At 39.9% G+C, this 27993-nt stretch overlaps 1 protein-coding gene and 1 non-coding gene across 3 annotated transcripts; one reads left to right on the plus strand and one right to left on the minus strand.

The window, feature by feature from the left end:
* Positions 1-87: 87 nt before the first annotated feature.
* On the minus strand, positions 88-27989 carry LOC6576254 (fez family zinc finger protein erm). 2 transcript variants are annotated; one of them, XM_015165072.3, is made up of 2 exons: positions 27319-27989; positions 88-2796 (listed from the first exon to the last, which is right to left on the minus strand). In XM_015165072.3, the coding sequence occupies exon 2, from the start codon at positions 2782-2784 to the stop codon at positions 880-882; it is 1905 nt and encodes a 634-aa protein (XP_015020558.2). In that variant the 5' UTR covers positions 2785-2796; positions 27319-27989; the 3' UTR covers positions 88-879. The 2 variants fall into 2 exon arrangements, with proteins under 2 accessions (XP_015020558.2, XP_002002246.3); XM_002002210.4 differs by lacking the exon at positions 27319-27989 and adding an exon at positions 4820-5100.
* Trnar-ucu lies at positions 20881-20953 on the plus strand. Its single transcript has one exon. It is a non-coding gene; the product is annotated as a tRNA-Arg (tRNA).
* Positions 27990-27993: the final 4 nt, after the last annotated feature.

The raw sequence follows: 27993 nt of genomic DNA on the forward strand, positions 1-27993 counted from the left end.
TTTATAAAAATCATATAAATTACATATATGCATATCCAATAAATTTACGCCCATCAACACCCATCAAAATATTGAAATACTCGAGTGTATATTCAAGAATTGATTTATTGCTTAAACATTATCAATAATTTCGCTTAGTTGCTAAACAATTTCAATGATTTCGATAAAATTTGATTCCATTTCAACCAATTCATAAATACATAAATATATATAAATACATATACTTAGCAATGATGATGAAATTCTTGTTGTTTTCTGTGCTTCTTCTTTTTCTTTTGACATTTAGATTTAGAATAGTCTAGATTACATTTCGAACTAACTAGATGTAGTACACGTACACTTAAGTGAGACAGAGACAGATACACAATCGGAGTATCCGCAAAGTTCAATTAACTATTTACAATTTGTTGTATAAATAAAATCGACATTAATTTGCTCTTCAAATCACACATACTATATAAAGATATATAGATATAGATATATATCGAGAGAAATATATATAGCTATTGTTTCTGTTGTTTTGTTCTCTTGTTTTCTTGTTCTTGTTCTTGTTCTTGTTCTTGTTAGCCTAAGGTGCTGTAGAAGAAAAGGTTCTCGATTGGAATGTTTATTGCACAGGTTATTGTTGAAACCATTTGGTGGGAGGCTAAGCATTTATAATAGACCATTTAGAGCGCGCACAGCATTGCCCAGGGTCGTGCCGCTACTCTCTGCCGGAGCAGCCTCATCCGTGGCTCTAGCTGTGGCTGTGGCTGTGGCTGTGGCTGTGGCTGCTGCCGTCACGAACTGCAGTCAGTCGATGAGCAGGTCGTTGCCAGACTTGGCTTTCGTCATCGAGGTTGCCGTGCAACTGGCCAGGTTCTCGGCATAGTATCTCTGTCAAAATACCTTCGCTATGAACGGGACATTCTCCAGCGCAGCTGCTGTCAGCCGTTGCTGCTGCTGCTGTTGCTGTTGCTGTTGTTGTTGTTGTTGCTGCTGCTGGTGGTGCTGCTGTTGCTGATGCTGTGCAGGATGCGTTAGCTGCAGGAATGGCGAGCTGGCCGGGTAGTCGCCGTGCAGACCCACAGCTGGCGCCTGCAGATGATGAAAGTGGGTGGCCGTGACTGTCTCCTGGTAGGGCGTCCGGGTCCAGGCCGAGTTGCTGGCCTCGCCGCTGGACAGGGGCGGCGTGGTGACATTGATGGGCGGCGAGAGGCTGCCCGACGAGGAGTCCGGCGTCAGCTGGCTGGCCTGGCTGTAGTTGGAGAGTGGCTCGCGACGCGTGTACTCCCGGCGGCGCTCGTAGGCCGGCGGCAGATCGTCGTCCAGGCAGTCGCCGCCCAGCTCATGCAGCTTGCGCATGTGCTTCTTGAGATCGAAGTTGCGGCAGAAGCCTTTGGCGCACACGCGACACGTATACGGCTTTTTGTCGTTGTGTGTGTGCATGTGGAAGGTGAGATTGTAGATCTGGTGGAAGGCCTTGTTGCAGATGTTGCACTTGTAGGCCTTCTCGCCGCTGTGGGTCAGCTTGTGGTTCTTGTAGTTGCCCTTCTGGTGGAAGCCCTTGCCGCAGTACTCGCAGACGAACGGCTTGTAGCCGGCGTGGATGCGGGCGTGGGTGTTGAGCGTGGAGCTGCGATTGAAGGCCTTGCCGCAGGTCTGGCACTTGTGCGGCTTCTCGGAGGTGTGGATGATCTTGTGCCGGCACAAGGTCGACGCCTGCCGGAACCCCTTGCCGCACACCTTGCACACGAAGGGGCGGGCGCCCGTGTGCACCGGCATGTGCCTGGTCAGATTGTAGTGCGCATTGAACACCTTGCCGCACTCCAGGCACGAGAACGTCTTCGGCTTGCCGCCATTGGCCGAGCCCGGGCTGCTGTCCTCCAGCGAGCCGTGCGGCGATGGCGACCTCGAGCCCGAGCGTGCAGCCCCAGCCACGGCCGGCGCCAGTGGCAATGTCAGTGGCAATGGCGGCGTAGTCACCTCACCCGGCGGCGAGCGCTTGCGCTTGAGATTCGCGTGCTGCGTGGCATGAGGCGTGCGCATCGGACTCTTCTCCAAGCTCTGCTGCGTCGCCAACGGCTGAGCGGACTGAGCAACTGCAGCAGCAGCTGCGGCGGCCGCCAGCGGATGGCCCAGATTACGCCGCAGCGTCTGCGAATGATGCAGCGTGGCATTGAGCGAAGCCGTGAAGCTGCTGATGTGGGCGGCGCTGGCCAACGTCTGCTGCTGAGCGGTCAGAGCGGCGTACTGAGCCGCGGCAGCGGCGCACATCAGCTGATTGGGCGCATAGTAGAGCAGCGGATACTGCGAGAGCAGCTCCTGGTGCCGCGTGCTCACAAACTGTTGCACGGCGCTGGCCGAGGCCGAAGCCGAGGCTGAGACTGAGACCGCAGCCGAAGCTGGGCCGGAGCACAAGCTGGAGCCAGGCACGTATTTCTTGAAGGCCGAGTCGTAATTGATGGCCGTCATGGCCGCGGGCTCCTCATCGTCTCCAGTCACCTCGATGGGGCTGCAGGAGCGCTCCGAGTCGGCGTACGAATCACGCTGCTCCTCCTCCGGAGGCAGCGATTGCTCCTCCAGCTGTTGTTGTGGCTGCAATTGTTGCTGTTGTTGTTGTTGCTGTTGGGCTGGTTGCTTGTGGTCCGGCTCCATGATTTTGGCAATGGAGAACTTGAGGGGGCACGCGCGCTTGGCATCGCTGCCAGCTGTCTGGTTGCCATCGCTGGCGGCGGTTTCCATGATGGGACTCTTCGATGGCGGCATCATAGCGACAACACCCGATGGACTACACGGTTGCATGCCACGCGGACTCTGCAACAATCGAGAACAGAAAACAAAAGGGCTCAGTTAGCGACGTGTATGCAAATAAGCAACGGGTTATCAATTATAATATCAAGCATACGCCCCATTGCTGTGCGGCCAAGTGGAAATTATTTGTGGCAATACAAACAAACGCAGCGGAGACGCTGAGGCGTGGCCCTAACCCCATCACTACTTACTCGACTCTAATTTTATTCTATATTTTAAGTTAAGTAAATTTCTCCCAAAAAGCTCTCTCACACACACACACACTGGCACACACACTGGCTCACACGGGGAGTCGTCATTGTGGCTGCTTAGTCAGCGGGTCGCAATTAAAACAAAACCGCAGCAATATACCAAAAATTATGCAAAACATATTCTATAGCAGCGCCGAGCGGGTTATTGATTGTGGGTTTGATTCTTAACCCGTGCAGCCTTTAGCCACGCTCGACTAGCCACAAACAATCGCAGCTCGCACTGCAGTTCATCTCTCTCTCTCTCTCTGTCTGCCGCTTCCCGGATCAGCATATTGCCATCACTCAATGCAGCTAAATATATGTATATGTATATATATATATAAACTCAAATTCATATATCAATCATAACACACACGATTCACGGCGTATTTTTTGGCGCGGGTCTTGCGCTGCTTTTATTTGCACCTCATTAAATTGTTTACACTTGGCTGCAAGTGTAAAGTCTACCAATCGCCGTCTCCACGGCTGCTTCCTCAAGTGTTCATAATGCGCGACATCCGTTATGGAAACGGGTCTCGCCTCTGGTCTCAGCTCTGCCTCTCCTCCCCCCTCCCTCTCAATCACTCTCCTTCTCTGCTGGCCGCCGTCTTTGGGCTTTGTGCCCGCTCCTTGCCAGGCGTCGATGCATGGACTACATTTTTAATTAACTTTATTTGACGCTTCAGTAAGTAGCTCGCATGAGCTTGGCCCTCTCTTGGAGCTGGAGATGTACACATATAGTGTGCTTATATCAAGTGCTATTAATTCTATTAGGCCTGACCATATGAGGGCGTACGAAACTTTAACCCTCAATTGATTCTTGACACTCGCTTAATCTGCACTGTTGTAGTGCGAAAATTTGTGGAAGTAATTCAAGATCTCTAGTACTCCAATTACTATTCTGTATATGAACTCCGATATTTCCGAAATATATACGGGTTGCATGTAACTGTTGAAGATCTAGTTATTTACTATAAATATATTATATAATATCTTTACTATAGATATATTATTTAATATATTATTTTCATATAAGAGCTTTGATTTGTATTTCATTTTCAAAAAAAAATTAAAATAAATTAAAATAAAATAAAATAAAATAAATTAATTAATTAAATTGAATAAAATTAATTTAAAATGCATAAAATATATTTCTTTTTAATTATTTAAAAAACTATTAAAATTAGGTCATGAAATGTTTGATAAGTTCTGCTAAAATATTTGATAAAAATGATGTTAATCTCATTCTATATTATTTTTAATTTCATATTAGAATACTTTATAAATAAATTGTTTATGTGAACTTAAGTTTAAATTGGAATACTTTACAAATTAAATTGTTTATATGAATTTGAATTTTTATCTCAATCATAAGAATTTTCCGAAATTATTTGCATATTTGCAGATGCTCAAAATATTTCTTAATTAATTCTGAGAAAGAAAGAAAAACTCTAAAATGAATATGCAATGTTTTAACAAAATTATCTGTTAGATAAATGTATGTATATCAAATATTAATATTAATTTAAGATGTCAATATCAATGAATTGAAAATTGTCAAGATTTGTTACTCAAATAGTTTGGCAGAATTTCATAGCCGTTGCCTAAACCACAATTTAAGTGTTTTATTATGCTTTCTCAATATTATCTTTCATTGATGTATGTAAAATATAAATAATAATTTAAGATATCAATATAAATTTTTAGACGATTGTCAAGCTATGCCATTTCACTTTCACTTCTCTATCATTAACTAATTGAAATGAAATAAATTTACATATTGTTAGGATACGTACAAAGTAAACCATATTTAGGCGCTGCCCAATCGTATCCAATTTGCGTGCGCTGCCTCGAAATGCCACAATCGAATTCTTTCACACGCACAAATATTAAATATTGCATAAACTTTCAGTTATTATCAACGGTTCTGTGCACTTGTCCATTAGTTAATATATTCGTTCCGTTTGCTGTTTTTCTTGTTTTTGTTTATTTTCTTCTTTTTTGTTTAGCACTAACGCGATGATGAACGTTTGCTGTTCCGCACAGACTCAGCGACCGAAGCGGAATGAAAGCAAACAGAGCGTCGTGTGGCCTTAAGAATAATGAAAAGGACTGCCAGGACGGCAAGGACTCACTGACTCACTGTGACTCTGAGCCCGAGCCTGTTAACTGAGCAAACGCACTGCCAGCGAGGGGTGCGGAAAAAACTACCCTTAAATTCGGTGCACTGTCTTTGGCTGGTGTGCTGTGTGTGTGCTGTGCGAGCGAGATGGCGCGACAGGACTGCCTGCCCACGGCTGGCAGCCAGATGGATGGAGGGAGGAAGTATGACGATAGGACAGCCAAAAGGACGTTCGCCAACTTCATAATGACGTTCAGATTGGATGGGACAACAACAAAAACAACTACAACAGCAGCAGCGGCAGCAGCAGCATTGACGTTACTGTTGCGCTGTTAACGTCGACGCCGGCAGCGGCAGCGACGTCAACCGCTTTATGAATTTCACACAAAATGTCGAATTGGAATAATTTACCGAGAGCAAGCGCAGAGACCGCCCCTAAAAATATTTTATATATACACACAAGGCACATGCGAGAGCGAGCGAGATGGTGTGTGCCAGAGCGAGTGCGAGAGCGAGCGAGAGCGAAGCTGTCTTCTTAACGTCGAGTGTTGCCTTAGGTTACATCCACCCCAACTCTTGCACCTCTCCTACACCTCCAGCTCTCCCTCTCAAAGCCTCCCTCTCTCCGTACCTCCCTCTCTTTCTCTCTTGAGCTGGCCACGCAAAGTGGCAGCCAAAACTTGTCCGTATTCTGTTCACACTTGATTTAGGCTCCTGCCCCTCCCTTAGGGCAGATTCTGCAAGCATCTGCAAGAAGCGCAGCCAGACGACGAAATGGCAGCGCCTCTGGTCGCCCACTCGAAAGAGTTGACGTTGCCCTCTTTCACTTGTCCAAGCAGCCCATGCTCTCAGCTCCATCTCTCTCGCTCCCTCACTCACTCACTCACCCTCACTCTATCTCTCTCTCTCTCTATCTCTCGCTCTATCTGCGATCCTCCAGTGTGCATGCCTTTGTTATGCATTTCAATTGCCGTTTGGCATTTCGTTTTATCAGCGTCTTTGTTTGCACATCTTTCACCTTTACTCTGACGCTGTATAATGGCAACGTCTGCTGCTCCAACTCCTGCTGCATTGCAAATGGCAGTGGGGCTCAGTGGGGTCCACAGCCTCGCCTCGCTCTGGCTTGGTAAATATAATCTTATATTCATTTTGATGATATCTCACAGCACGACGCGACATTCTTTGATTCTGTTTGCTCTTAGAGTTTTCTTCTCGCTGGCAGCCAAGTAGCAGGACTCTGGCTACTGAGACTCTCGCTATTTCTACGGCTGCCGCTGCAGTTGAGCAACTTGTACATCCAAAAGCACAACTCTTCAGGGATACCGGAAAGGCCAAATACACACGGAGAGAAATCGAGAAAGCGAGAGAGAGAGAGTGAGAGAGGGAGATATAGAGACTCGAACGTGTCAAGCAGCATAACGACAATGAGTCCGACCACACTCTGTTGCTTTATCATTTTAAACGACGGCAAATAGATGCAGATAGTCGCAGGAGCCGGCGATAAGCTCGCAATAATTGACATCGATTTTGTTTGCTAAGTGGAAGGGCTATGGCTATATTGTAGGTGTGCATAATATATTGCTACAAATGAGGAGGCGGTGCTTATACTCTTCGACTACTAATATATTGATATATAAATTGTTTAACTACGTGAATTATTTTATTAGTCTTACATTTTTTATTTTCATTTATAAGTGGACAAAATATGGCTGAAGAAGAAGTCCATATCCATATAGGATCGTTTTTCATTTTGATGTGTAGATAAAAATATATATGTACATTATATAGGAGAGAGGAAGAAGAATAGTACAAAGTGTAAGCAGTATATATATATATAATATATACATACATAAGACCTTATTAAAGTTTTATTAATATACATATATCATATTAAATGTCATCTAAATTATTTTATTATTGGAGAGATAAGAACTACTATTCTAAATCTAATTTTAACTCCAATTCCAATTTTAATTAAAACGTGGCTAAAAAAGTAAAGATTGTATTAGCCTGAGGCATGATTTTGTGTCTGCAATCCCACTGAGTCTTATTATTCCGTTAAATCTTAATCATTTTTATTCGCAAATTAATATCAAGATTCAAATGTTTTCAATTTAATGAAATGATTTTCTAATTAAAGCCATACTTAAAATAAGCCAGAAGTCGGCTAACTTTCCCATATCTACTATCAGGTATAACACACATATTGCTGAGTATATGTTAGTCAGCCACCGCAGACTAACTTGTTGTTTTTTTTTTTTGCAAGCCCTGCATTTGTGTTTGCAATTTGCTTAGTGCTCTACCTACCCTCGCCCCTTGGCCCTCTCCCTCTATGGCTCATCCTTGATGTCCTGCTGCACTCTGTGCTGTTACGCTTCGCATTCAAAGTTAGCATTATCTGACTCTACACGCCCATTTCGTTATATTTCTCTCTATCTCTTTCGCTCTCTCTCTGTATGTGTGTGTGTTTTGTGTGTGTGTTTACGCCATGTTTGCACGGCCTTTGTGACCAGACGCAGGCCATTGCTGAGAGCGTCGAGCTGTAACATCAGCGCAGACTTAGGCAATGGCTGGGCCGCAGCAGGAGGAGCAGTAGCAGGAGCCAGGAATAAGCCCCATCATCTAGCCTTCCATGTGGCATTTTGTTGTTGTCGCATGTGAATATTCAGTTTGTTTGTTTTATTTTTATTTTATTTTTTTTTCTGTTGAAATTCGACTCGTCATTTTTTAGTGCAGCATTAAATGTGCAACTTTTTTTTTATTACCCTCTGGCCCATGTGAACAAATGTAAAGGGTATGCAGGATTAGGGCAAACTCAGCTGAGCATTAACAATCTAATCATGTGCGTCGTCTGTCTGGCTTCTGTCTGATTGGGCACAAGGAACTATCAGAGCTGAGAATCTCTGAATTGATAACTGAAGTTCTTTCACACATAACGTTTCAGTAATTTATTTCTAGTAGAAAATTAAAAAAATTAAAATAAATTAAATAAAATAAAAACTAAATTTAATAAATAAAATCTTTAATGGTGCAAATTTGGATTTTCAGCAACTAATAAATCACAATAGTTCACAGATTTTTCAGATCAATTTTAGTTGCACTGACCCAATATAAAAATCTTTCTTTAAATGCAATTATCATCTACATTATAATACATTTTTGTTAATTAATTCGCAGCTTTAAAGGGAGAAATATGTAAAACATTTATAATTCAAACTGAGAAGGATGAGAAAAATGCTTCGCCAAATTCTCGCCTTTACCTTCAACTCTACTGACTCAAATTTTAGATTGAATGATGTAAATGGCCAGCAAAATTTTACGAATTTCAGTAATCAAAAATCGAACTTGCCACTTGCTAAAAAATAGGAATTAAAGAGGAGAGAGGAGTGAGCCAAGCAGAGGAGGATGTAGTACTGGCTTCCAGTGAATAGAACAGAAGATATCTCAATTGAAAATCAATTATTCATAATTTGAAGAAGAGTTTGCAGGACAGATAATCTTAAATATTTCACCTGCAATTGTGCAACAACAAAATTATATTTTTGAGGGAACTCAGGGGCAGCCATTTCAAGCAGAAACGGAAGCATTTACAGTTCATCTGCATTTAAATTTTTCTCTACATAAGCTTCAATAAGTATGAAATATTGTTATATACAGCACATGATTTTACTTCAAGCCAAAATCATTAAAATTAAGACTCTAATTATCAGTTTAACCATGCCAAAGTAGTCAAATACAGTTAGAAATGTTCCGGGCAATCGCACACGAGATGTGAATGCAAAGAGTATTTGAAACTGGTTAAGAGTATCAACAAAACGAAGTAAGCGATTCGAGTCTTTTATGTTTATCGCTAATTATCTCGAGATAAGCAGACTACCTACCTATGCACACACATATACATAGCTACACATATATTTATATTCATGTATTGGCAAATAGAGAAACTTCTGCACACATGCACTCCTATTCATGTGGCATATAATTTGTGGGTGTTGTGAAGAATTAACCTCTTAATGAACTAATTTACTAAAGATTAAGACAGCAAACAAAAGGCGACCACAGCTAATTGTGTGTCAGGCTGGCTGAGACGATGGGATGATGAGCAGAAGGAGCAGGAGTAGGAATAGGAGTAGCAGCAGCAACAGGAATAGGGAAATAGGAAAGGAAACGAAACGAAACAGTAGTCTCCAGGCAGACAGATGATGAGAGTGTGCACGCAAGGCTGAGTCAAATGGACGAGTCGTCGCTGCGATCTCAGATACGGGACAAGTAAATTGCAAGGCGGTTAATCTATTTAAACGCGCCAAATACACGCGACACAATGGGAGCATCGGACTAGAGGACCATGAGGATGCGTTGTTCGAGTGCACAGATTTTGGGATAGAGCGGATCAGAGGCCCAAATAGCCATGCTCTAGTCTACAGGCAGCGAGAGAAGACAAAGGCAGCCGAAACTCGTCTAATTGCGCTCGTATGAGCAGACCGATAGAGCCAAAGGACCAAAGGACGATGCGAACCTGCCGCGCATGCGCATGCGCAAAAGCCGATTGTTCGTAGCTAAGAGCCGCAGCAGCTCTTCGTCTCCTGGCACAATCATCCCTTAATCTGTGTCGGTAATCGCCAAATCGCCTACAAAGAGCGGGCGAAATCTTTTTGAACTTTTACAAGCGAAAAGAAGGTTAGCAAAATATTATTATAAACCTACGTGTTTCGCTTTACTCTTGAATGAACTCAAAACATTTCAATCGTCGTAATGCCCCGTGTTCCCATTCCCATCGCCCATCGCCCATTCCCACTCCTCATTTCTGTTGCCTGTTGCTAATATAGCGATTTGCAGGATTACATCAATTGTGAAATTGGTCAAACACCACAATTGTTTCCATTTTGCAAATGCGGACGGATATTTGTTGCTCGGACACAGAGACGCCCACGCCACTTGTAAACACCCAACCAGCAGTCCGGCAGTCGGACTGACCGAGCAGCTGTTGAGTTTCCCTCGAGTATGGTCGCCTGGCTAATGGATCCTGTGGGTCAATAGCTTGAGTTCTCCTGCGACCATTCACGTTGCCCGCTCTTGCACAATGCCGTGTAATCGCCCTGGCTTACGGCAGATTATGCAAGTAACTTGGACGAGATGGCCGAATATTTCATTGTCTACGCATCTCCTTTGATTTTGAGTAATTTTCATTGGAATTACACATGCATGCGATATATGTTCGTAGACTCTCCCTCTGCCTCTCTCTATATAAGTGCATACATATCTGACAATCTGCGCTTCAAGGTGTAAATCTTCAATTTTAAGGTTAATTTCTGGTAGACCTAGGATCATGGCTAAGGTGCGAGCTGCAAATCGTTTTACTGGCTTAGTACAACAGCAGCAAATTAGATCTTATACTAGTCTGCTCATCAGCTAATCATCTAATTACGAATTATACATACATATACATATGTCTTATTTTATGTATATATTGCGAATTTATAAGTATATACAGTTGCGGAAATTAAAATAGTAGTACTGGGCAATAAATATTAGATCAAAAACGTATTGATTAAGTAATTCAATTGATAGTTAATTGATAACTATTCATATATTATTCTTAATATTCGTTACGAATTGTTTTCAAAATATTGAGTTCATCAATAAGTATTTGTCTCAAACCGAAAAAGTACTACTACTAATTTTTTTATATTTACTACTACAATTTTATTTATTTTTTTTTGCATATATATATTTATTATTACTACTACTATTTTATTTATTTTTGTTTGCATTTATATATTTATTATTACTATTATTTTTTAGATTTTTATCAAGAATTTTTTGAGTCCAAACTTATTATTATATACTTTGTATTTACTATTACATTTTTATTTAGTTATTTATTTTTGATGCATATATATATTTATTATTACTACTATTTTTTTTATAATTTTATTATATTATTTATATTTATATTTATAGATATAATAATTTGAAATTTATTATGGAGGTTACTTTTTCTTGTTCTGTTTAAATATTTTATTTTTTTTTTATTTTTATAACTTTTTTTTTATATTCACTTTTTTTACATTTCTTTTTTTTTTTAGTACTCTCAATGCTTAAAATGCTGTTTTTTTTTATTTATCAGCTTTTTTATTGTTCTATTATAATTTTTTAGTAAATTCATTTGATGCAGCTATTGCCTTAGACTCTATTGCACATTTAGGTCTAAGTATGTATATTCTAGTCTTACCACATTCATATTTTTAGATGATTTATATATAGCCATGCGTTTGTTTTTAGTTAAAGCTTAGGCACTGAGCTTTCGTGTCCTAATAAGTCTTTGTTTTAAACGGGCTTAAATCATTTTTAGCTAATATTTAGTTTAGTTAATACTATGCTCTAAATAATATTTATAATTTTAATGAGCTTTAATGACTCTAGTTATCGTTATCCTATGACAGCACCACTATATACTCCCACAGCTCATCCAGCAATCTTCTAAGCCTTATAAGTAGTCTGTGAATATTTCGAATATCTGTTATCAGTCCATCAAAATTGCATTTGGCTACCTGTTGACCAGGCTAAGCGCCTTAATTGATGCAAATCTTGTGCGTTTGACATTTGCCGGGCGCAGCTTCTGTTGGTGAGTGCGAGCGCCAAGCCCACCCAGATCCCGGGCAGATAAAAAATGGAAAGCCATTGAAATACTATTTAATTGACAGTAATAGGCTTAGGGCGCATTAACATAATTTTGCGGGAGAGCAAAAGCTGGGACAATGAAGTCGCGTGACCAGAAACTTATGGAAATGCTCAGTTTAAAGGTAGAGAAATTTATTGAACTCGAGCTTAAAGGGTTGCTCTACTGGCTGATAGCAATTTGTCAACCCTCGGACATTTCTTAGAGTGAAAGAGTGGGTGAGAGAGGGGAGAGTGAGGGGAGAGAGGGTGTGGGAGGTAGGGTGTATTTTTTTGTAGTGTTTTGTTTGAAAAGTACTTGTTTAATCGGTTTGTTTGTGACATTTCTATTGCTAACCCTGCGCTGGGGTCTTTGTTTACTTAGTGGTAGACTTGACACGCGTTCGGCGCACCACCCAGCCGAAAAGGTTCTGGGTTCTGGGTTCTGAGTGTGGGCGCTGCCAGCAAAGCTCATCCACCCAGTCAACAGTCGACAGTCGACCGTCGAAAGAGTTCTCGGTTAGTAGGTGTGTCTGTTTGTGGGTTTCCACTGCTCATCGCCTTCGCCTTCGCCATCGCCATCGCCATCATCAAACTGGCACACGCAGAGAAAAACTTTGCTCCGCTCTCTCTCGTTTTGGGCGGGCTGGGATGGTGGGGGCGTTGCTTAAGTGCTGCCAAACAAAAAGAACACATTTACTGGGGTATATTCACGTCCCTCAGTGCTGCGAATATGCTGCGAGTGTGAATTGTAATTACAGTGAAATCAGCTTTTGGCACTTGTTCAGATTCGTCTTCCTTCAGCTCGGCTGAGGGGTTGGCTGACACAAAACAGCCATGGAGGGGGCGTGGGGCGAGGGGAGGGGAGAGGCTGGCTCTAGCTATGCTTTGTTTGACACTGCGTCCTTTTGGGCAGAGGCGTTGCTGTTAAGAAATCGCACACATGACGCGTGATTTATTTTTTCCTAATTGGCTTTCCAGCGTATTTTGGCATTTATTCGCCCATCTCCCTCTCTCCCTCTGTCTCTCTCTCTCTCTGTCTCCCGTTCTCCCTCCGCTTGCCGTTCCCTTGTCATATTTTCATGGTGCATTCATTCATGACAGCAACTCTTGATTTGATGTGCCAACTCTCAACGTCCTGCGGTCACACAAAGGGGGCGTTCGCGTTCGCCTTCTGGTAGGCGTTGCCGGAAATTGTGGCTTAGCGAGCCAAATTAATCGCTTGACATCGCTCAATGGAAATATTTTCACAAACAACAATTTATTGGCGAAACCGAAATTGAGTGGGAAGAAGCCGCAGGAACCAGCGATTCCTGCGAATTCCTAATCAAATTTATGTATGAGGCAGCCAGTTGTAAGTCCATTACAGATAATCTTAGATGTGTCTGGACTACGATAATAGATCCGCATATCAATTATGCTAGTTAAGTAGTCGTTAAGTAGTATACATATCAAAATCTACTCCAAACTGAAGCTCAATCATTTATAGTAAATTCTCAATTAGTTGAATAATTATTTATAGTGTAAGCTATATATGTATGTATATGTAGGTATATATATGTTTATGTATGTATATTAGACAATGTACATGTATCAATTGCACTGATACATCATATAAATTCATTTCTGCTCCATTTCGCAAGTCTCTTACTTCTATAAAATAAGGAAAATCAGTATAAATGTTCTATACTATATTCTGACTATTCTGAATTCGTGACTATATAATTTCGTTAGGTCACATGCGAGGTCTGTACTATTGTTAGCGTCAATTTTAGAAATAGTTCTATAATAATATTTAACCCTGAGTACATATTACAAATGTAAAGTCTCTGGCCACAAAATACATTCAGTTCATGTGGAACAGACAGACAGACAACCAGACGAGACGAGCCTTGGACAATGGCATTGTTCACTTCATGAAATTAAATTGAATTAGGTACAATAAAACTAATGAAATCAGAATCAAGCGACAACAAATTGTTTATATGCTGAATGCAACGGAAAACAAGAAACAAAGCAGATAAGAGATAAAGCAAAGTACAAAAACTAAGAAAATTGATGATATTTATATAATATTTATTATATAATTATTAGACTATTAGATAAATACATATGCATATATTGCATATGTATATTTAGACACATAAAGAGGCACATATACAACTAGATATTATCACATACTATTTCCATTGCAGTCAGAAATTACAATGCAACACGCCAACTAAAATACCCGTTCACTGTTTGTGAACAGAGTTATATCTCTCTTATTTTTCTTTTGTATAGTCCAACTACTACCAATAGTTGTGGGTAGAATTCCTTGAAATGATATTCCACTATGAATTGATCTCATTTTCTTTCTATTTGTCTATTATTTGTTCGAGTCAGGATTCTGTATATCCTTGCTGGCCCGCGGCCCAACAAGTGTTTACCCTTTCATAATTTAACCAAAATATTTGAAGCAAATATTTAATAAGCTGTGCATGCATTTTGGCTCAATTAAGCAACTAAGCACGGCAACCGCTAGATCTAATCCTTTTGTCGGAATACGCCCAATCCCCTCATTAACCTGCCAGCCGTTCACAATGGGCGATTCGGTAGCCTAAGAGCATCAGTCTGATCTCAATGTTTCCTCTCCCGTTTAGGTAGCGCAAAGCGATGTCGGTGCGGATCAAAAACATTTCAACAATTGGACACAAGTGCAGTCGGGCCAAATGTGCTGACGGAGTATTTTGACAGGTCTCAGCACGGTGCGTAAATAATGAGAGACTGCTGCATAGTCAGAGTCTATGGCAACTACTGACAGCAGCTGATCTTGATTGCAGCCTCGGCTGCTGCAATTTGCAAATCTTTTTCACATTGTGCAACTTCTGACAATGGCAACTCGCTCTGTTATCTGCGGCTGACCAGCAGCTGCGGTTTATGCCTCAACAAATCGAACAATGACTGAACATCATATTATCCATTATCCAGCATCCAGGGCGAGCTCTGCTAATTAAACAGATGATTACTATAATCAGATGTTATCTTATGTTGGACTCACATTCTGGGAACTAACTCTCCAGCTAGCAATGCACAAATAAAATTATTCAACTACCAATTCATATTTTTGCAGGCTAAGCCTAGACCCGCCACACCCCTGGAATACCGAGCCAAAGGCCCAGCTCATGTGGGTCCACTGCCGCCACAGCTGTGGTTTACATTGTAATGTCTCTCTGTTTACCCACTGTTAACTTCAACTCGAGTCGATGTCCAAGTGCCACCGAAACGTGTCATCAACAGGCCAATAATAACTACTTAAACATCATTGCCGCCAAATTCTTTTTCCGGCCAACAATGCTCGAGCAGACATGACCGGAAATAAGTAAAAACCAATAAATCAGCCACAGCATAAATACGCAAAATACTTGAGCAGTAGGAAAAGAAACAAACAAGTATGAGTGCTCTACTGGGGTGTATACACGACTAGCAGTTACCCTTGAATGTGGAAATAGATTATTTATACATACATTATCTATGTAAAAATATATATATTCAGTTGCTAAAATATGTAATATATAATGCCGATTTCGCGGAAGGAATCGATTACATTGCAATCATTTGTCTCTTGCTCTTGAAATATTAATCAAAATCGAACTGGGGAAGCGCATGGACTAAGCATGGACTAAGACTAGCAGAGAGTCAAAAAAAAAAAAAAGGCAGACCCAATTCAACTCGGCTATCACAAGTTCTATGTACCATACGTATATAATATACAGGTATAATATCAATTTTATATGCATATACAAAGGGAATCCGGTTATAACGACGCTCAAGGGACCGCCGTAATACCCGGAAGACGCTCTAACCATAGAAGTTTGCTCATGTAAGTTTGTCTAGCAAGAACCGGCGGTCGCTATGGACAGTCTTTATAACCGGATTTTATAGTACAATAATTACATCATTCCAATCAACATCATAGTATGATATATGCATGTTAAAAATCTTATATTTAACACCTTCATACTTTACCCTCATATATGTACAGGGTATTCTTCAGGCACATACTGACTAAAACTCTAAAAGAAAAACTTCTTGATGAAACACTAAAACAAACAACATTCAAACATATTGAACAGAGCAACTAGAGACAATAACCAACCCAGTTCTTTTTAGAGGCTGGTTAGCTTGGGTGTCTGGGTGTTAGGGCATTGGTTGGCTGCTTGGCTGTCAGTGCGACTACCGGAAGATGAGCTAATAGGACGCGTGCCGGGAGCGTCGTTCAATTTGTTGCAATTATAATTGTATTGGCTGTTTGGTTGGCGTTTGGGTCGCGTGTCGCATATTTATTGGGTAGCTGAATGTCATAATGTTGCGTAATACGCTTAACCGCAGTTCCTTTACGAGGGTTGAGCTGGACGCCGCTTGGCTGGGCTGGGCAAGCGGCAATTTGGTCTGAGAACTGAGCACTAAATGGGATCAAATTGTTGTCCTCGGGCTCCCGACACGCGCTTTTTTTCTATATTTGGACTTGGACCGTTTGACTTGTCCTGTTTGCAGGTTGTTAAGCACTCTCAACCCTTGCGTGAGCCATTTGTCACCCGGAAGTGTTAATATAGCTGCTGTTGCGTTTTATAACCGGAAATAGAGCGACAAGCGGCACAATTTTCCACCAACACATCGAGCTGAGTGTTTCTGACATGCACTACACGACCGCCCTCCCGCCTATCTCTTTATTAGCCCTATGCAAAGTAGTCTGAAAGTGTTACTGAAATGTGGGAGAACAACGCATGGGCCTTGATAACAAGGCGAGAGGTGAGGTAAACGGTTAAACAAGCGTGTGAACCGCCAATTTGTTAATATTAACTCGTTACATATTAACAAAAGTGTGGGTCATAGATGAAGAGATCTTAAAAACTGTATCAAACTTATATTCTGATGCTTAGAATTAAGTTTAGTTCAGAGTTTAACTATTATAATTACTTTGTTACGTTTTAACAAAAGCTTTGCTCAAAATTGAAAATATTTGTTGTATAAAATTTTGGATTTAAAATTGAAATATATATCTATCTCACCTATGCGAAGGATATACCAAATTTTGGCAGAATATTTAAAAATTGAACAAATACTTCAATGGGTCTCTATCACAACTATACTATACTGAGATATGAGATAACTATCACTACAAAATACGTCAGCTGATTCTTAGGTTTATCAACTCGTCTAAGCTTGCTCTCTCTCTCTCTCTCTCTCTCTCTCTTTCTCATATCACTTTTACCACTTACATTCTAGAAGTCAATAAGGACAGCTTAGCACTCACTTAGCCCTTCTATGTTCACATATGTGTTCGCTTCTCGGAATTACAACGAAGCTAGAGCTGAGGCAAGCAAAGCAAAAGCTGGCACGAGTCAAAGGTGTAATACGAAGCGGGGGAAACAGGATTGTCAAACAATTAATGAGCAGTTGTTTAGTTTTTTCTTCTTTTTTTGATTGAAAGACCCACAAACACAGAAAGAAAGAGAGAAGGAGAGAGGGAGAGAGCAGGCCAGAGACAAAGAGCAACTGACAGCTGAAGCACAAAGGAGTGAAGCCAATGGCAGGACATCAAGATGCGAGCACAAAGGCTGAGCAAGCAAAAGCATATGCATTTCATTTACAATAATATGGAGCGAGGCGAAACAAACGAAAGCATAAAATTTCGCTTTCAATTACGTAGGAAGGAGCGATAATAATTGTGTTTAGCTGCTCGCTTGTGGAACATAATTAACCGGAAGCCGAAACACGCGCCAGACGTACCAGAAACCGCCAAAGGAATCCAGAGACCGAGTGTATCTCTGGCCAAGGATCGCGTGTCAACAACCGTGGAACTATGCGAGCCTTGGAAAAAAGCATTTCCGCTGCCGAAAGCGAAATTAAAATGCGGCACAGAGTGAAATCAAATGTCAGGCAGCGAACACTGGGCTAACGCCCAAAAGAGCCAACCGGTTTGATGATCATCATGAGCATCATGATCATCGCAATCAACATTGAGTAAGCTGTAAACAAGTACAACATTTGATCATTCTGCTTGCCCACTTAAGGAGCTGCCCCAGCAGCAGCAGCTGCTGCGCCTCTGCCAAAATCACAAATCTCAGCCAGCAATTGTTCCTTCGCGCACATTGCTTCCTGTCTTAGTGCTCAGCCGGCGCATTGTGCGATCCGCCACCGGAAGGATCAACAGCAGCAGCAACAGCAGCAGCGGCAGCGGCAGCCGCAGCCGCAGCGTAAGCAAAGCAAAGTCTACGAGGCACGAGGGTAACGTGTCCTTGCCTTGCCTCCTTTTCTCTTGGAGGCGTTTGTGAGGTGAGCTGAGTGTCGCATATGTAGCAATTAAATTGCCTGATGCCCGATGCCTGATGGCTGATGATGGAACATGTGCAAAAAGAATGTTGCTCGAGCGCGTGCCGATCTCGAGACGCTGAGGGAGTTGCTTGAAGAGGCGTTACGACTGCTGCATAACATTTCCATAAGGCATTTCCGATCGTCAACTGATTGGAGTGGAGTAGAGCAGAGCAGAGCAGCTGCAACTGAATAAATTTTGCCATTTGCCCTTTTGATCAAAGGAATTTTTTGATGGGAGGTAAATGAAAAGAACAGTTAACTCAGTATCAAACTGTACTTTTATATATATATACATACATGTATACATAAACTGTACCACATAGACAATGTTCAATGGCTTAGCCTTTAGATATATATATATATATCCTGAATTGATATTTCATATAAGTAATGTAAATAAATAATACATATTTGGAAGGATCAAACTTAATGCAAAATAAATAATAAAATATTATAAAATATATATATTATATTATACAATATAACTTAAACTAATAATTCCACAACTCTGTTAAAAAAAAAAATATTAAAATTAAAAAAAATAATTAAAAAAATTAATGTTAGCTATTATTTATAATTGTAAGATTTTTTAGAGTATACTATATTCTATTTTTATTTTATTTATTTTTTTTTTTTTTCATATTTTACATTTTTTAATAAGTTGTATTTGAATCATTTTCAATCTGAACAGTTTCATTTTAATATTAATTTATAAAAAAAAAAATGTGCAAAAATTATGCAATACTTTTAATTAATATAATAATACTTCAAAAATATATATATTTTTTAATACATATACTCCAAATGTATGTGTAATATTTATGCTACTCTTTGCCCCACACCGGTTGAAGGAGCTGCCATTAGCAGATGCCAAATGCACATACTTAACATTCCAACTAGAGGGATATGAAGAGAGAGAGAGAGAGAGAGAGAGAGTGGGAGCGAGAGGGAGTGTGGGGAGATGAGGCTAATTGACCGGGCGACTACTTCAGTGCTCAATGAACACAAGCAACAATGGAACAGGCGAAGCTCAAAAATGAACTCAAACTGCCAAGTCAAAGTCATGGCAACAGAAGCAATAAAATTTAATATCCGTTTCGAGTGAGCAGAAAAAAAGAAGCGAATAGAAATGTTTGCATAATCAGCCCGGACACTGGCTGTTGGCGTAGGTATAGATACGGCAAGGACTTCCAGCAATAAAAAAAACGTCGGAAGGAATAGATAAATCACGCGTCGCCCAAGTGAGAAAACTCCCCATAACAAAGAGTGGGGGGACTGGATAACGGGCGGTAGAGGGAGCGACACTACTCTAAAAGCCCAGCTGAATCAGATAACGATAAGAACTTTACCTGCGGGCATTTTCACCTTTCGACGAAAACTCTATTAGACAAGCACTTGACCAGAAGTTTGGAGTTTCCAGTTTCGAGTCGAGCCTTGCGAGCTCCGATTTGATTAATTCGTTAACAAACTGAAAGTAGCAACAGCCACAACAGAACAACAGGCGTTGAGTAATTGCTGCAAGTCACGTAACCCATATAACTTAACTCTATATATATCCCCGAGCAACCCTGATTCTGACTAGCTCTGACTACCCATTCGAGTGCCAAAAAGCGCATGAAGATCTCGGCTCCGATAAGGGCAAGCGCAAAATGCAAATGTTAATGAAAATGAGAATCGGGCAAATTGAGCACTTGAATGCCCCGTCGGATACGGGGCCGCATTCCGTAGAATCAGGGGTGTGATACTTACTTACACTGCGAGAAAAGCTTCAGCTTTCAGTTACTGAATTATATATATTTCTTGTTTGACTTTGGCATAAGCTTAAATTGTCATGAAAATAGAAAATCAATCAATATTTATAGTGGATTCAAACGGGTTCCTGTGCATACACTGAGAGAAAAAATGTATACAAATTCTTTTTTGTATAAAATATTTAAAATTTTTGTTTTATATGCTTCTTCTTATACTTAATACACTGAGAGAAAACACGAAGTAAAAGCAGAAAATAATTTTAGTATTTTTATTCCCGACTAGAATTCTAGATTATAACTTATTACGTAAATGATTGTAGATTTCAAAAAGCTTACAAAAAAATAACCCCAATTAATTTTATTAAGTAACATTTTTACTTATAATAAGTTTTACTAAAATAGGAAAAATCATATATAATTTAAATTTAACTGAATAATCTCAAGTCAAAAGCTTGTTATATGGAAAACGCAAACACTGATAATTTATATACTTCATTCAAGTCTTATCGGTATTCCCATACATTCAATATGCGATTCATCCATAATGTGTTTCCGCTGTGGTGACATCATTAGCAAACAAATCCCAAAACTTTCTATCGATTTGGCCAATGCAAATGCAGCGCATATTTATGCTTTCGACACACATATATATGTCTGTATATATATATAGTATTTTTATCTGTAGAGCACACTGAGTGGATAAACAGCCGAATTTTCGGTTCTATTAATAAAATACGAATATTTAAATAGCTGTTTTCTCGGTCGCACTGAAAACTGTTTGTTTTCCAAATGTTTTGTTTACTAAAAAAACAGTATTGAGTCGAGACAAGTTTTTTATACTTCTCTTATATTATTTCGTTCTCTATTTGTTTTATGTGGTATTGTGGTTCTGTTTAAACTTTTTGGTGTAGTATATAATTATGTCTTTATGTAGCACATCAATGGGTGTTGGGAGACTTGGTAACGGTTCGACCCTTTAGCGCAGTGGATAGCGCGTTGGACTTCTAATCCAAAGGTCGCGGGTTCGATTCCCGCAAGGGTTGTATTTCTTATTTTTTAGAGTATTTTTCAACATTTTTCACAAAAATATAAATATGTATATAGAGAATTAGTAATTTTTGGATATTTTTCGACATTTTCCAGTTATATGTGAGAGTTTTTATGGTGAATAATTAAGTTTAAGTTGAAAATATTCGAAAATAATTAAAAATATAAATTATAAATTCGAGTTCAATATAAAAGTATATCTATGTAACTCATTCAATTGAGAACTCAATCAATTGAACTGGGGAACTTGTTCAGTGAACTGTTTTCTGCTTAATTAGTTAAAATTATTAAAAAGTCAGATACTTTAAACGCTACCTGAGCCCAGGTAAGCATTAAGCACAGGCAATGCACCTTATGCGCAAGCCCCACGTGAATCACTTATAAATTATTTATAGTGCATGCAACAAAAGTGTAAAGCTCATTAAATTAAACAAATACTCGACCAATTTGAATCGCTCAAGATGTTAATTGGAAATGAGAAAACACCCAAGCAGGAGTACAAAGTATGAGTAATAGATGCCCGCTGCTCCTGCCGCTGCTCCTGCCGCTGCTCCTGCCGCTGCTTAGAAAACGCTAAACAAACTATTTGCCTAACGCAAATAGCATGAATTAAGTATCTTTGCAGAGCACAGAATCTCGGCACACAAACCCCCGAAGGACCAGGAGCAATCCTCGCTCAGATCAAGCGTAAATTGCAACAGCTGTCAAGTGGTCGACGAGCGGCGGTTTTTCCATATCTGTTAAATACACAGCCAAACTAACAGCCTATTAAATTGTTTACATGCCCGGCACAAATATTGACAAAAGATGCGCTCCATAACGCAGGGTGGCTTATTTCTCACTCCCTCTCTCTCTCTCTCTCTCACTCGTTTTATTCACATACATTACATGCTTGCATACATCTGTATGTACTTCATTCCAATCTCTCACACACATACACACACTTATGCAATGTGCAATTACTGGCCGATAAACCTAACGGTAGCAATTTGTTGTCGCTCGCCAAATGATCAGCGGCACACGCGAATCGCGGATTGCGCATAGCCCAACACGCCACACAAATCAAATGAGCCGCTGAGACGCCATTTTGTTTGCCTTCAAAAGTGCAACACTGCATGAAGAAGCATGGCTGATGAATAACAAGTAGAAGCAGAAGCAGAAGCAGAAGTAGAAGAAGAGGAAGACCAGACCAGTAATTTACAATTTGCAACCTGTGTTTTGTTTTGCTTGCATTTACTTTACCGCAATTTGCCAACAGTCATTCGCAGTCCGAACCGCCTCGCCTCGCTCTCCCGCTCTCCGCTCTACTCATCTCTACACTCGTCCCATCTCCCTCTTGACACTAGGTAGACTTTAATTTATAGGCTGAGCGCATTCGTTGTTTGTTTAGCCAGACTTTGCATGTTGCTAAATGTTCATGAAATAAATGTTTCAGCAACAAAAATTAATTACTAACACATACATATGTACATATGTATGTATATGTATATTATAAGAACTGAATATAATACTATATACATATATATACATTTACCCTGTACCCAAATACAGACTATAGATTACACCTAACTCGCTAGTATTATTACCTTCCATTATATATCTGCTTTACTCCTTTTTCTTACTTTTTCTTTTCTCTTACTTCTTCTGTTGCCTTTAACTAACATTGATTACAAATATAGTCATAGATTTCAAGAGCTCCAGGAATAACATCTTATACAAAATTCTTGCTTTTATATAAAATATTCCAATATATCATATATAACTAATACTCAAGTGTTTTTAAAAATGATTTCTTTATGCCTGCCTCTCTTAGAAAAATTGAAATAAAAATGAATTGGCTGGGCGGAGTACGAGTGTAAAACAGGAGGACAAAACTATATTAAGCATTCGCCGTGTGGCATATTAATAGAAAAGAGCAGACAGAGCCTTTTTTTAGTCGAAATGAAGCAGCTGCAAGAGGAGCGCACAAAAGGCAAACAAAAATGGAGTGAGAGTAACTGCAATTATCCGAAATAAACAAAAGTTACACGGATCGACAACAACGTGCAGCAGGCACACTAAATAGGGAGAGTACAACAACAAGAGCAACAACAACAACAGCAGCAACGAAAAACGCATACTTAATTGCGGGTTTTTCAAACGAACGAACCCCGCTGCAAGTTCCCACTAGCAGTTCAAAACCTTTTGGACACTTGAATCGCCTGCCAACTGGGCCCCGAGGGTAACTGACGGTTCAACGAGATCACCAGCCGAGCACAGTTGCTTCCAAAAATGGCTACACACAGCGATATATGCGCGTTGTATATTGTATATTGAAAAATTGCTACAAATCGTCTAGGGCTCTCCAGCCAGACGCGTCCGGGCGCATCAACCCCTTTGCCGCACCCAAGGAAAAAAATCCAAAATCAAAATACGAAAAAAAAAAGCAAGAGCAACTATCCAAAAATGGTTGACATCTCACCTAATACAAGCGCAACCAACGGACGGGAGGGAGAGGGAGGGAAGAGCTGGGCTGATAAGAGTGGAGAGTTGCACGGCCATTAAGTGCCTGCATCTAATAAAGTTCACTCATGTAACAGCTGTCAGCATTAGAGGAACGAGCGAAGTGCAGAGAAGAGCTATGCTAATTGTGGAGAATTTGACAACTGTCTCTGAATGACTGCTAAGTCTTCTCGGAGTGTAGAGTAAAGGGGAACGATGGAAACGAGAGCTGAGCAACATTATGGGAGAGATCTAGGCAGCATTTAAGTGCCTGTGCATCTAATACAATGGAACAAAGGAATTGAAATGGAAAATGTAGAGTGACTGCGGTATATATTTCAATATATGTATGCCAGTTTTTAACTGGCTGAATAATATCTGCAAAGAGTAAAAAATTATAGTGGAGAGTTAGGCAGCACTCAAATGTAGGAGTCTAATATAGACATCAAATAAATAAGTGCAGAGTCAAGATGTAAATATGTATAGACTGGCATATTGAGCCTTTCATTAATTTAATTTTTTTTTTTTTTTTTTTTTTTTTTTTTGGAAAAAGTTTTATATTTTATTAACGAGCTTACTGCTACTTTTAGTGGCAACTAAATCTAGTTTTACATTAAAAAAAACTAATAGCATATATGTTTATTAATATTATTATTCTTACATTTTATTTATTTGTTTTACCTATTTGAATTAAAGTTTAAAGTTATCTTACACAAAAAGCTGCAATAATTAAATTGAAGAAAATAAATAATAAAAACTAACGAAAATAAAGACAGCTGCCAGCCGCCATTTCTAGTAAGACATCTTGGCATCTCGTTTTGTTTTCAACTAAGGCAACAACAACCAACAGCAGCAGCAGTAAGTGGAGAGCAGAAAAGAGCAGAGCTGAGAATAGTGGAGACTTGGGTAGCTGATAAATTTGCATATGTACACACATACATATATGCTGTCGCTAGCAGCCATCTTAGGAGACATAAATGTAATGACCAAAGAGAGATGTGGAGAGGATGAAGAGGAGAGCACAAGAGAATCACTGAGCTGGAGAGTTGGAAGCCATTTAACTGTCTCTATCTCAATGCAGTCGCTAGCAGCCATTTAACATGAGACACAAATATGATGGTCAATGAAAGATATGGTGAGAGGAGGGGAGGGGAGAAAAGGAAGCCATTTAACTGTATCTTCTTCAATGTAGTCAAAGCCGATCAGCAAATAATATTAAAGGAGACTAGTGGAGAGTATACAACATCCTCGCAGCTGAAAAGTTAATCTAAGGAAGTCCTATCTAATAAAGTTCCATATGTAACGCCTCTCCCTCTTCTCTCCGGCAGCCGTCGCTTATTAGGCATAACTGTTTGATTGGGTACTTAGCGCAGATGAGGGTGTTCGGGCTAAAAGCTGGTTAAGTGAATGCTGCGGATCTCTGGCTCTCTGGTGGTGGTTGCTTTCCATTGTGTTTCAAAATGTAGCGAAATTTTCAAGTAGATTTTTTTTATTGTGCACTTTTTATGAACCCCAAGCAGGCATCGAAGGTGGATTAAATGGGTCGTTTATGAAAGATTATTTGATAAGTCTGTTGGAATAACTAAATTTTGAGCTGGTATATGATATGTTGAGATATGTGTAAGCTAAATGACTTGTGAAACGATACCGTTATTGGTGCATCAAATATTGTTAACGTGTTGTATATTTCTCATTTTTTTATACCTACTTCAAACTACAAACTGAAAACATAAATAAATATATAGATGTATTTTTAGCCATTTGCTTTGACATATATGAGTAACATTAATAATAAACTATGCTGAGGACGCACTTCAAATGGCAATAAAAAACAAATATTTACACTAAACAGCAGAGAGAGAGGGACAGAGAGAGAGAGAGATTGAAGTAGAGTACTTTATATTTATAATAACGAAAAAGTGGATGCATGCATCAAAAAAGGTAAAACTCCTCACCCGCAAATCCTTTGTCCAAATATATATATAAGAGTATATATATGTATAAGAGCAGTTGTGGAACAATTACCTAACAGGCAACAAGCACTTAAATCAACAGAAACAGCAACTGAAAATGAGAATGGGAATGGAAATGGAACTGGAGCTGGAGCTGAAGCTGGCGTAGTTTTGTGGCAGGATTCTCGTTGTGACTCTGACTCACCGGACTCTTGTGGCTGAGCAAATAAACAATTAAAATGTCACAATGACGTCGTCGTCGTCATCGCCGAACCCGTGTCAGAAAACCACGAAAAATCGTGTAAACATTTCGAACCCCCAAAGGGAAAAGAACGCGCTCAGTCAGTCAAGACTTCCTTCGGGTTTTCTGCGTTTTGTGTTTTGTGTTTGCTGAAAAGCGCATTTCGCATTTGGCCACCACGTGACAAGGACTAGGCACAAGACATGCCATCATTCGAGTGAGTCAACAAAGGCGCCGAGGCAATGCGTGGGGCAGCACCAGCAGGAGCAGTGCCAGCACATCAGAAATCCCAATTAAAAATTGAAAAGCGCGCGAATCGACTTCAAGTTGCGGCCACCATGCTGAGCAGTCCTTGGACGTGGCAGCGACTTCTGCTCGCATCCTGCTCCCAGGCAGCTGCATGCGGCGTCTGTCTGTGGCATTAACAATTGATGCACGACGGCCTGATAGAGTTTCGTGCGCGCTCAGCTAACGGCTAAAACACTTTTCCTTTCACTTAGCACACCTACACACACACACACACCTGAACATCTACAAGCTCCCTCTTCAAGCAGGGCCTGCAGTTAGCCTCGGAGGCATGTGAGTGGATGATATTTTGTTAACGCAACCATAACAGTTCCTTGTGCCTAATAAACTAGTAAACTACTAAATAAACTAAATTCTGGAAAGAAGACATAACTATCTGAAGAAGGATAAGGAGTATAAGATTATTTAGCTCTTTCATGTCGCAATATTAAATATTAATATTTAATTTCACATAACAATAATGTAATAATAATAAAAGTTATCATAGTCTAACATTTTTCATATAATATTCCAAATCAGAGTTCAATAACCAAAATAAAGCGAGTGAATTTCAATAGGTATATTTTCTCATAGGTATATTTTCAAATGTGAAAGAGGCGCAACATTCAGATCATTCAGCTACGCAGCACAAATTAGGTCAAGTGAAATCGCAATGTTGCTGGATGTTCTCATCATCATCATCATCTTCAATTTGAATGAAAATTCATTTTGCAACGCTTTCATTCTACACTCCACAAATTCCCAGCAAGAATGTTCAATCATGTTCAGGATTAATTAACAGAACTCTGAGTTCTCTTCAAAACGAAACTGTTTCATTAGAGTTAAATGATACGAAAAAGCAGAATTTGAAAATGATCAACTTAATTAAAGTTTCCAACTTGCAGGTGATTTAGACTTCAAAGGCTAAGTTACGGCTTTTGAAGATATGGATATGGACGGTAATTAAAATCCGGTTTTTGTATATTCAATGAATATTATTCATTAGTACGCAAACAATTTAAGATCTATTCTATAGCTTATCTAGCTGGCTTTTAGCTAAGAAACCCATTTCAAAGCATAATATTGATAAGACGGGTGTCTAACTAAACAAACTCTTAAAGCTAATGCATTCTGAAATAGAAAAAATTTCATGAAATATAGACTGTGACAAGTGAATTTTCACCTATAAAAATCAAATTACTTTTAAATAATCAAAAGCCACCAAATAAAATATAAAAATATTTGCAAAATAAACACGTAAAATTAATTTGGCCTATGTCTAACTGTAAAAGATATTTACACTTGTAGATTTACTTATGATTATTTGCTTAACACAAAAATCCCTTAACATTCAGATAAACAACAACAACAAAATTAAGATAAACAAAATGTTGAGACTCACGCAACCAAGATGTTGAAATGCTCCTGATGATGATGTTTGTTCCGTTAATTAAAATCCGTTTTTGTTTTGATTTCTTTGCGGTGCAGCGTAAGTAAGTATTCAAAATTTAATAACCGAAATGACTTCAAAGCGTTTTTCTGGGTCGCCCCCTAAAGTATTTGGTCCTAGACTAATCAATCCACTCACTGCTGGAGGTCATTTTGTATTTTCTTATGCGAATCTTTACAAAGTGCACATAAACACTGAGAGCAAGCGAACGAGTAAGTGAAAGACAGAGAGAGAGACAGAGAGAGAAATACACACACACATACACAGATACGCGCGCGTGCCTACAGCTAGGTGAAAGCTGTCGTCCGTTTAATGTGCACGGAAGGAGCCCGCAAAAAAAGGAACCATGCAAATGCGACCGAGCATCGAAGACGTCAATTTCGTAATGTAAATATTTTATTTATGAGCCAAAGTAAGTTAAGGCAAACAGCGATAAAGTGAGCTCGCATATCAACATGGTGGTTGGTTGGTTGGCTGGCTGACTGGTTGGCTGGTTGGACTCTAAATGGCAATGTCCGTTTACCGTTGCCTCGCCTACGCATTCGCAGCCTTATTATGTTTCAATTTGCCGACGGCTTCAATCGTCGATTTCAAACTCAAATGGATGGCATGCGCGCGTTCATGCTT

This window comes from Drosophila mojavensis, unplaced genomic scaffold (genome assembly GCF_018153725.1).
Source record: "Drosophila mojavensis isolate 15081-1352.22 unplaced genomic scaffold, ASM1815372v1 contig_36, whole genome shotgun sequence".
In the NCBI taxonomy this organism is placed as follows: domain Eukaryota; kingdom Metazoa; phylum Arthropoda; class Insecta; order Diptera; family Drosophilidae; genus Drosophila; species Drosophila mojavensis.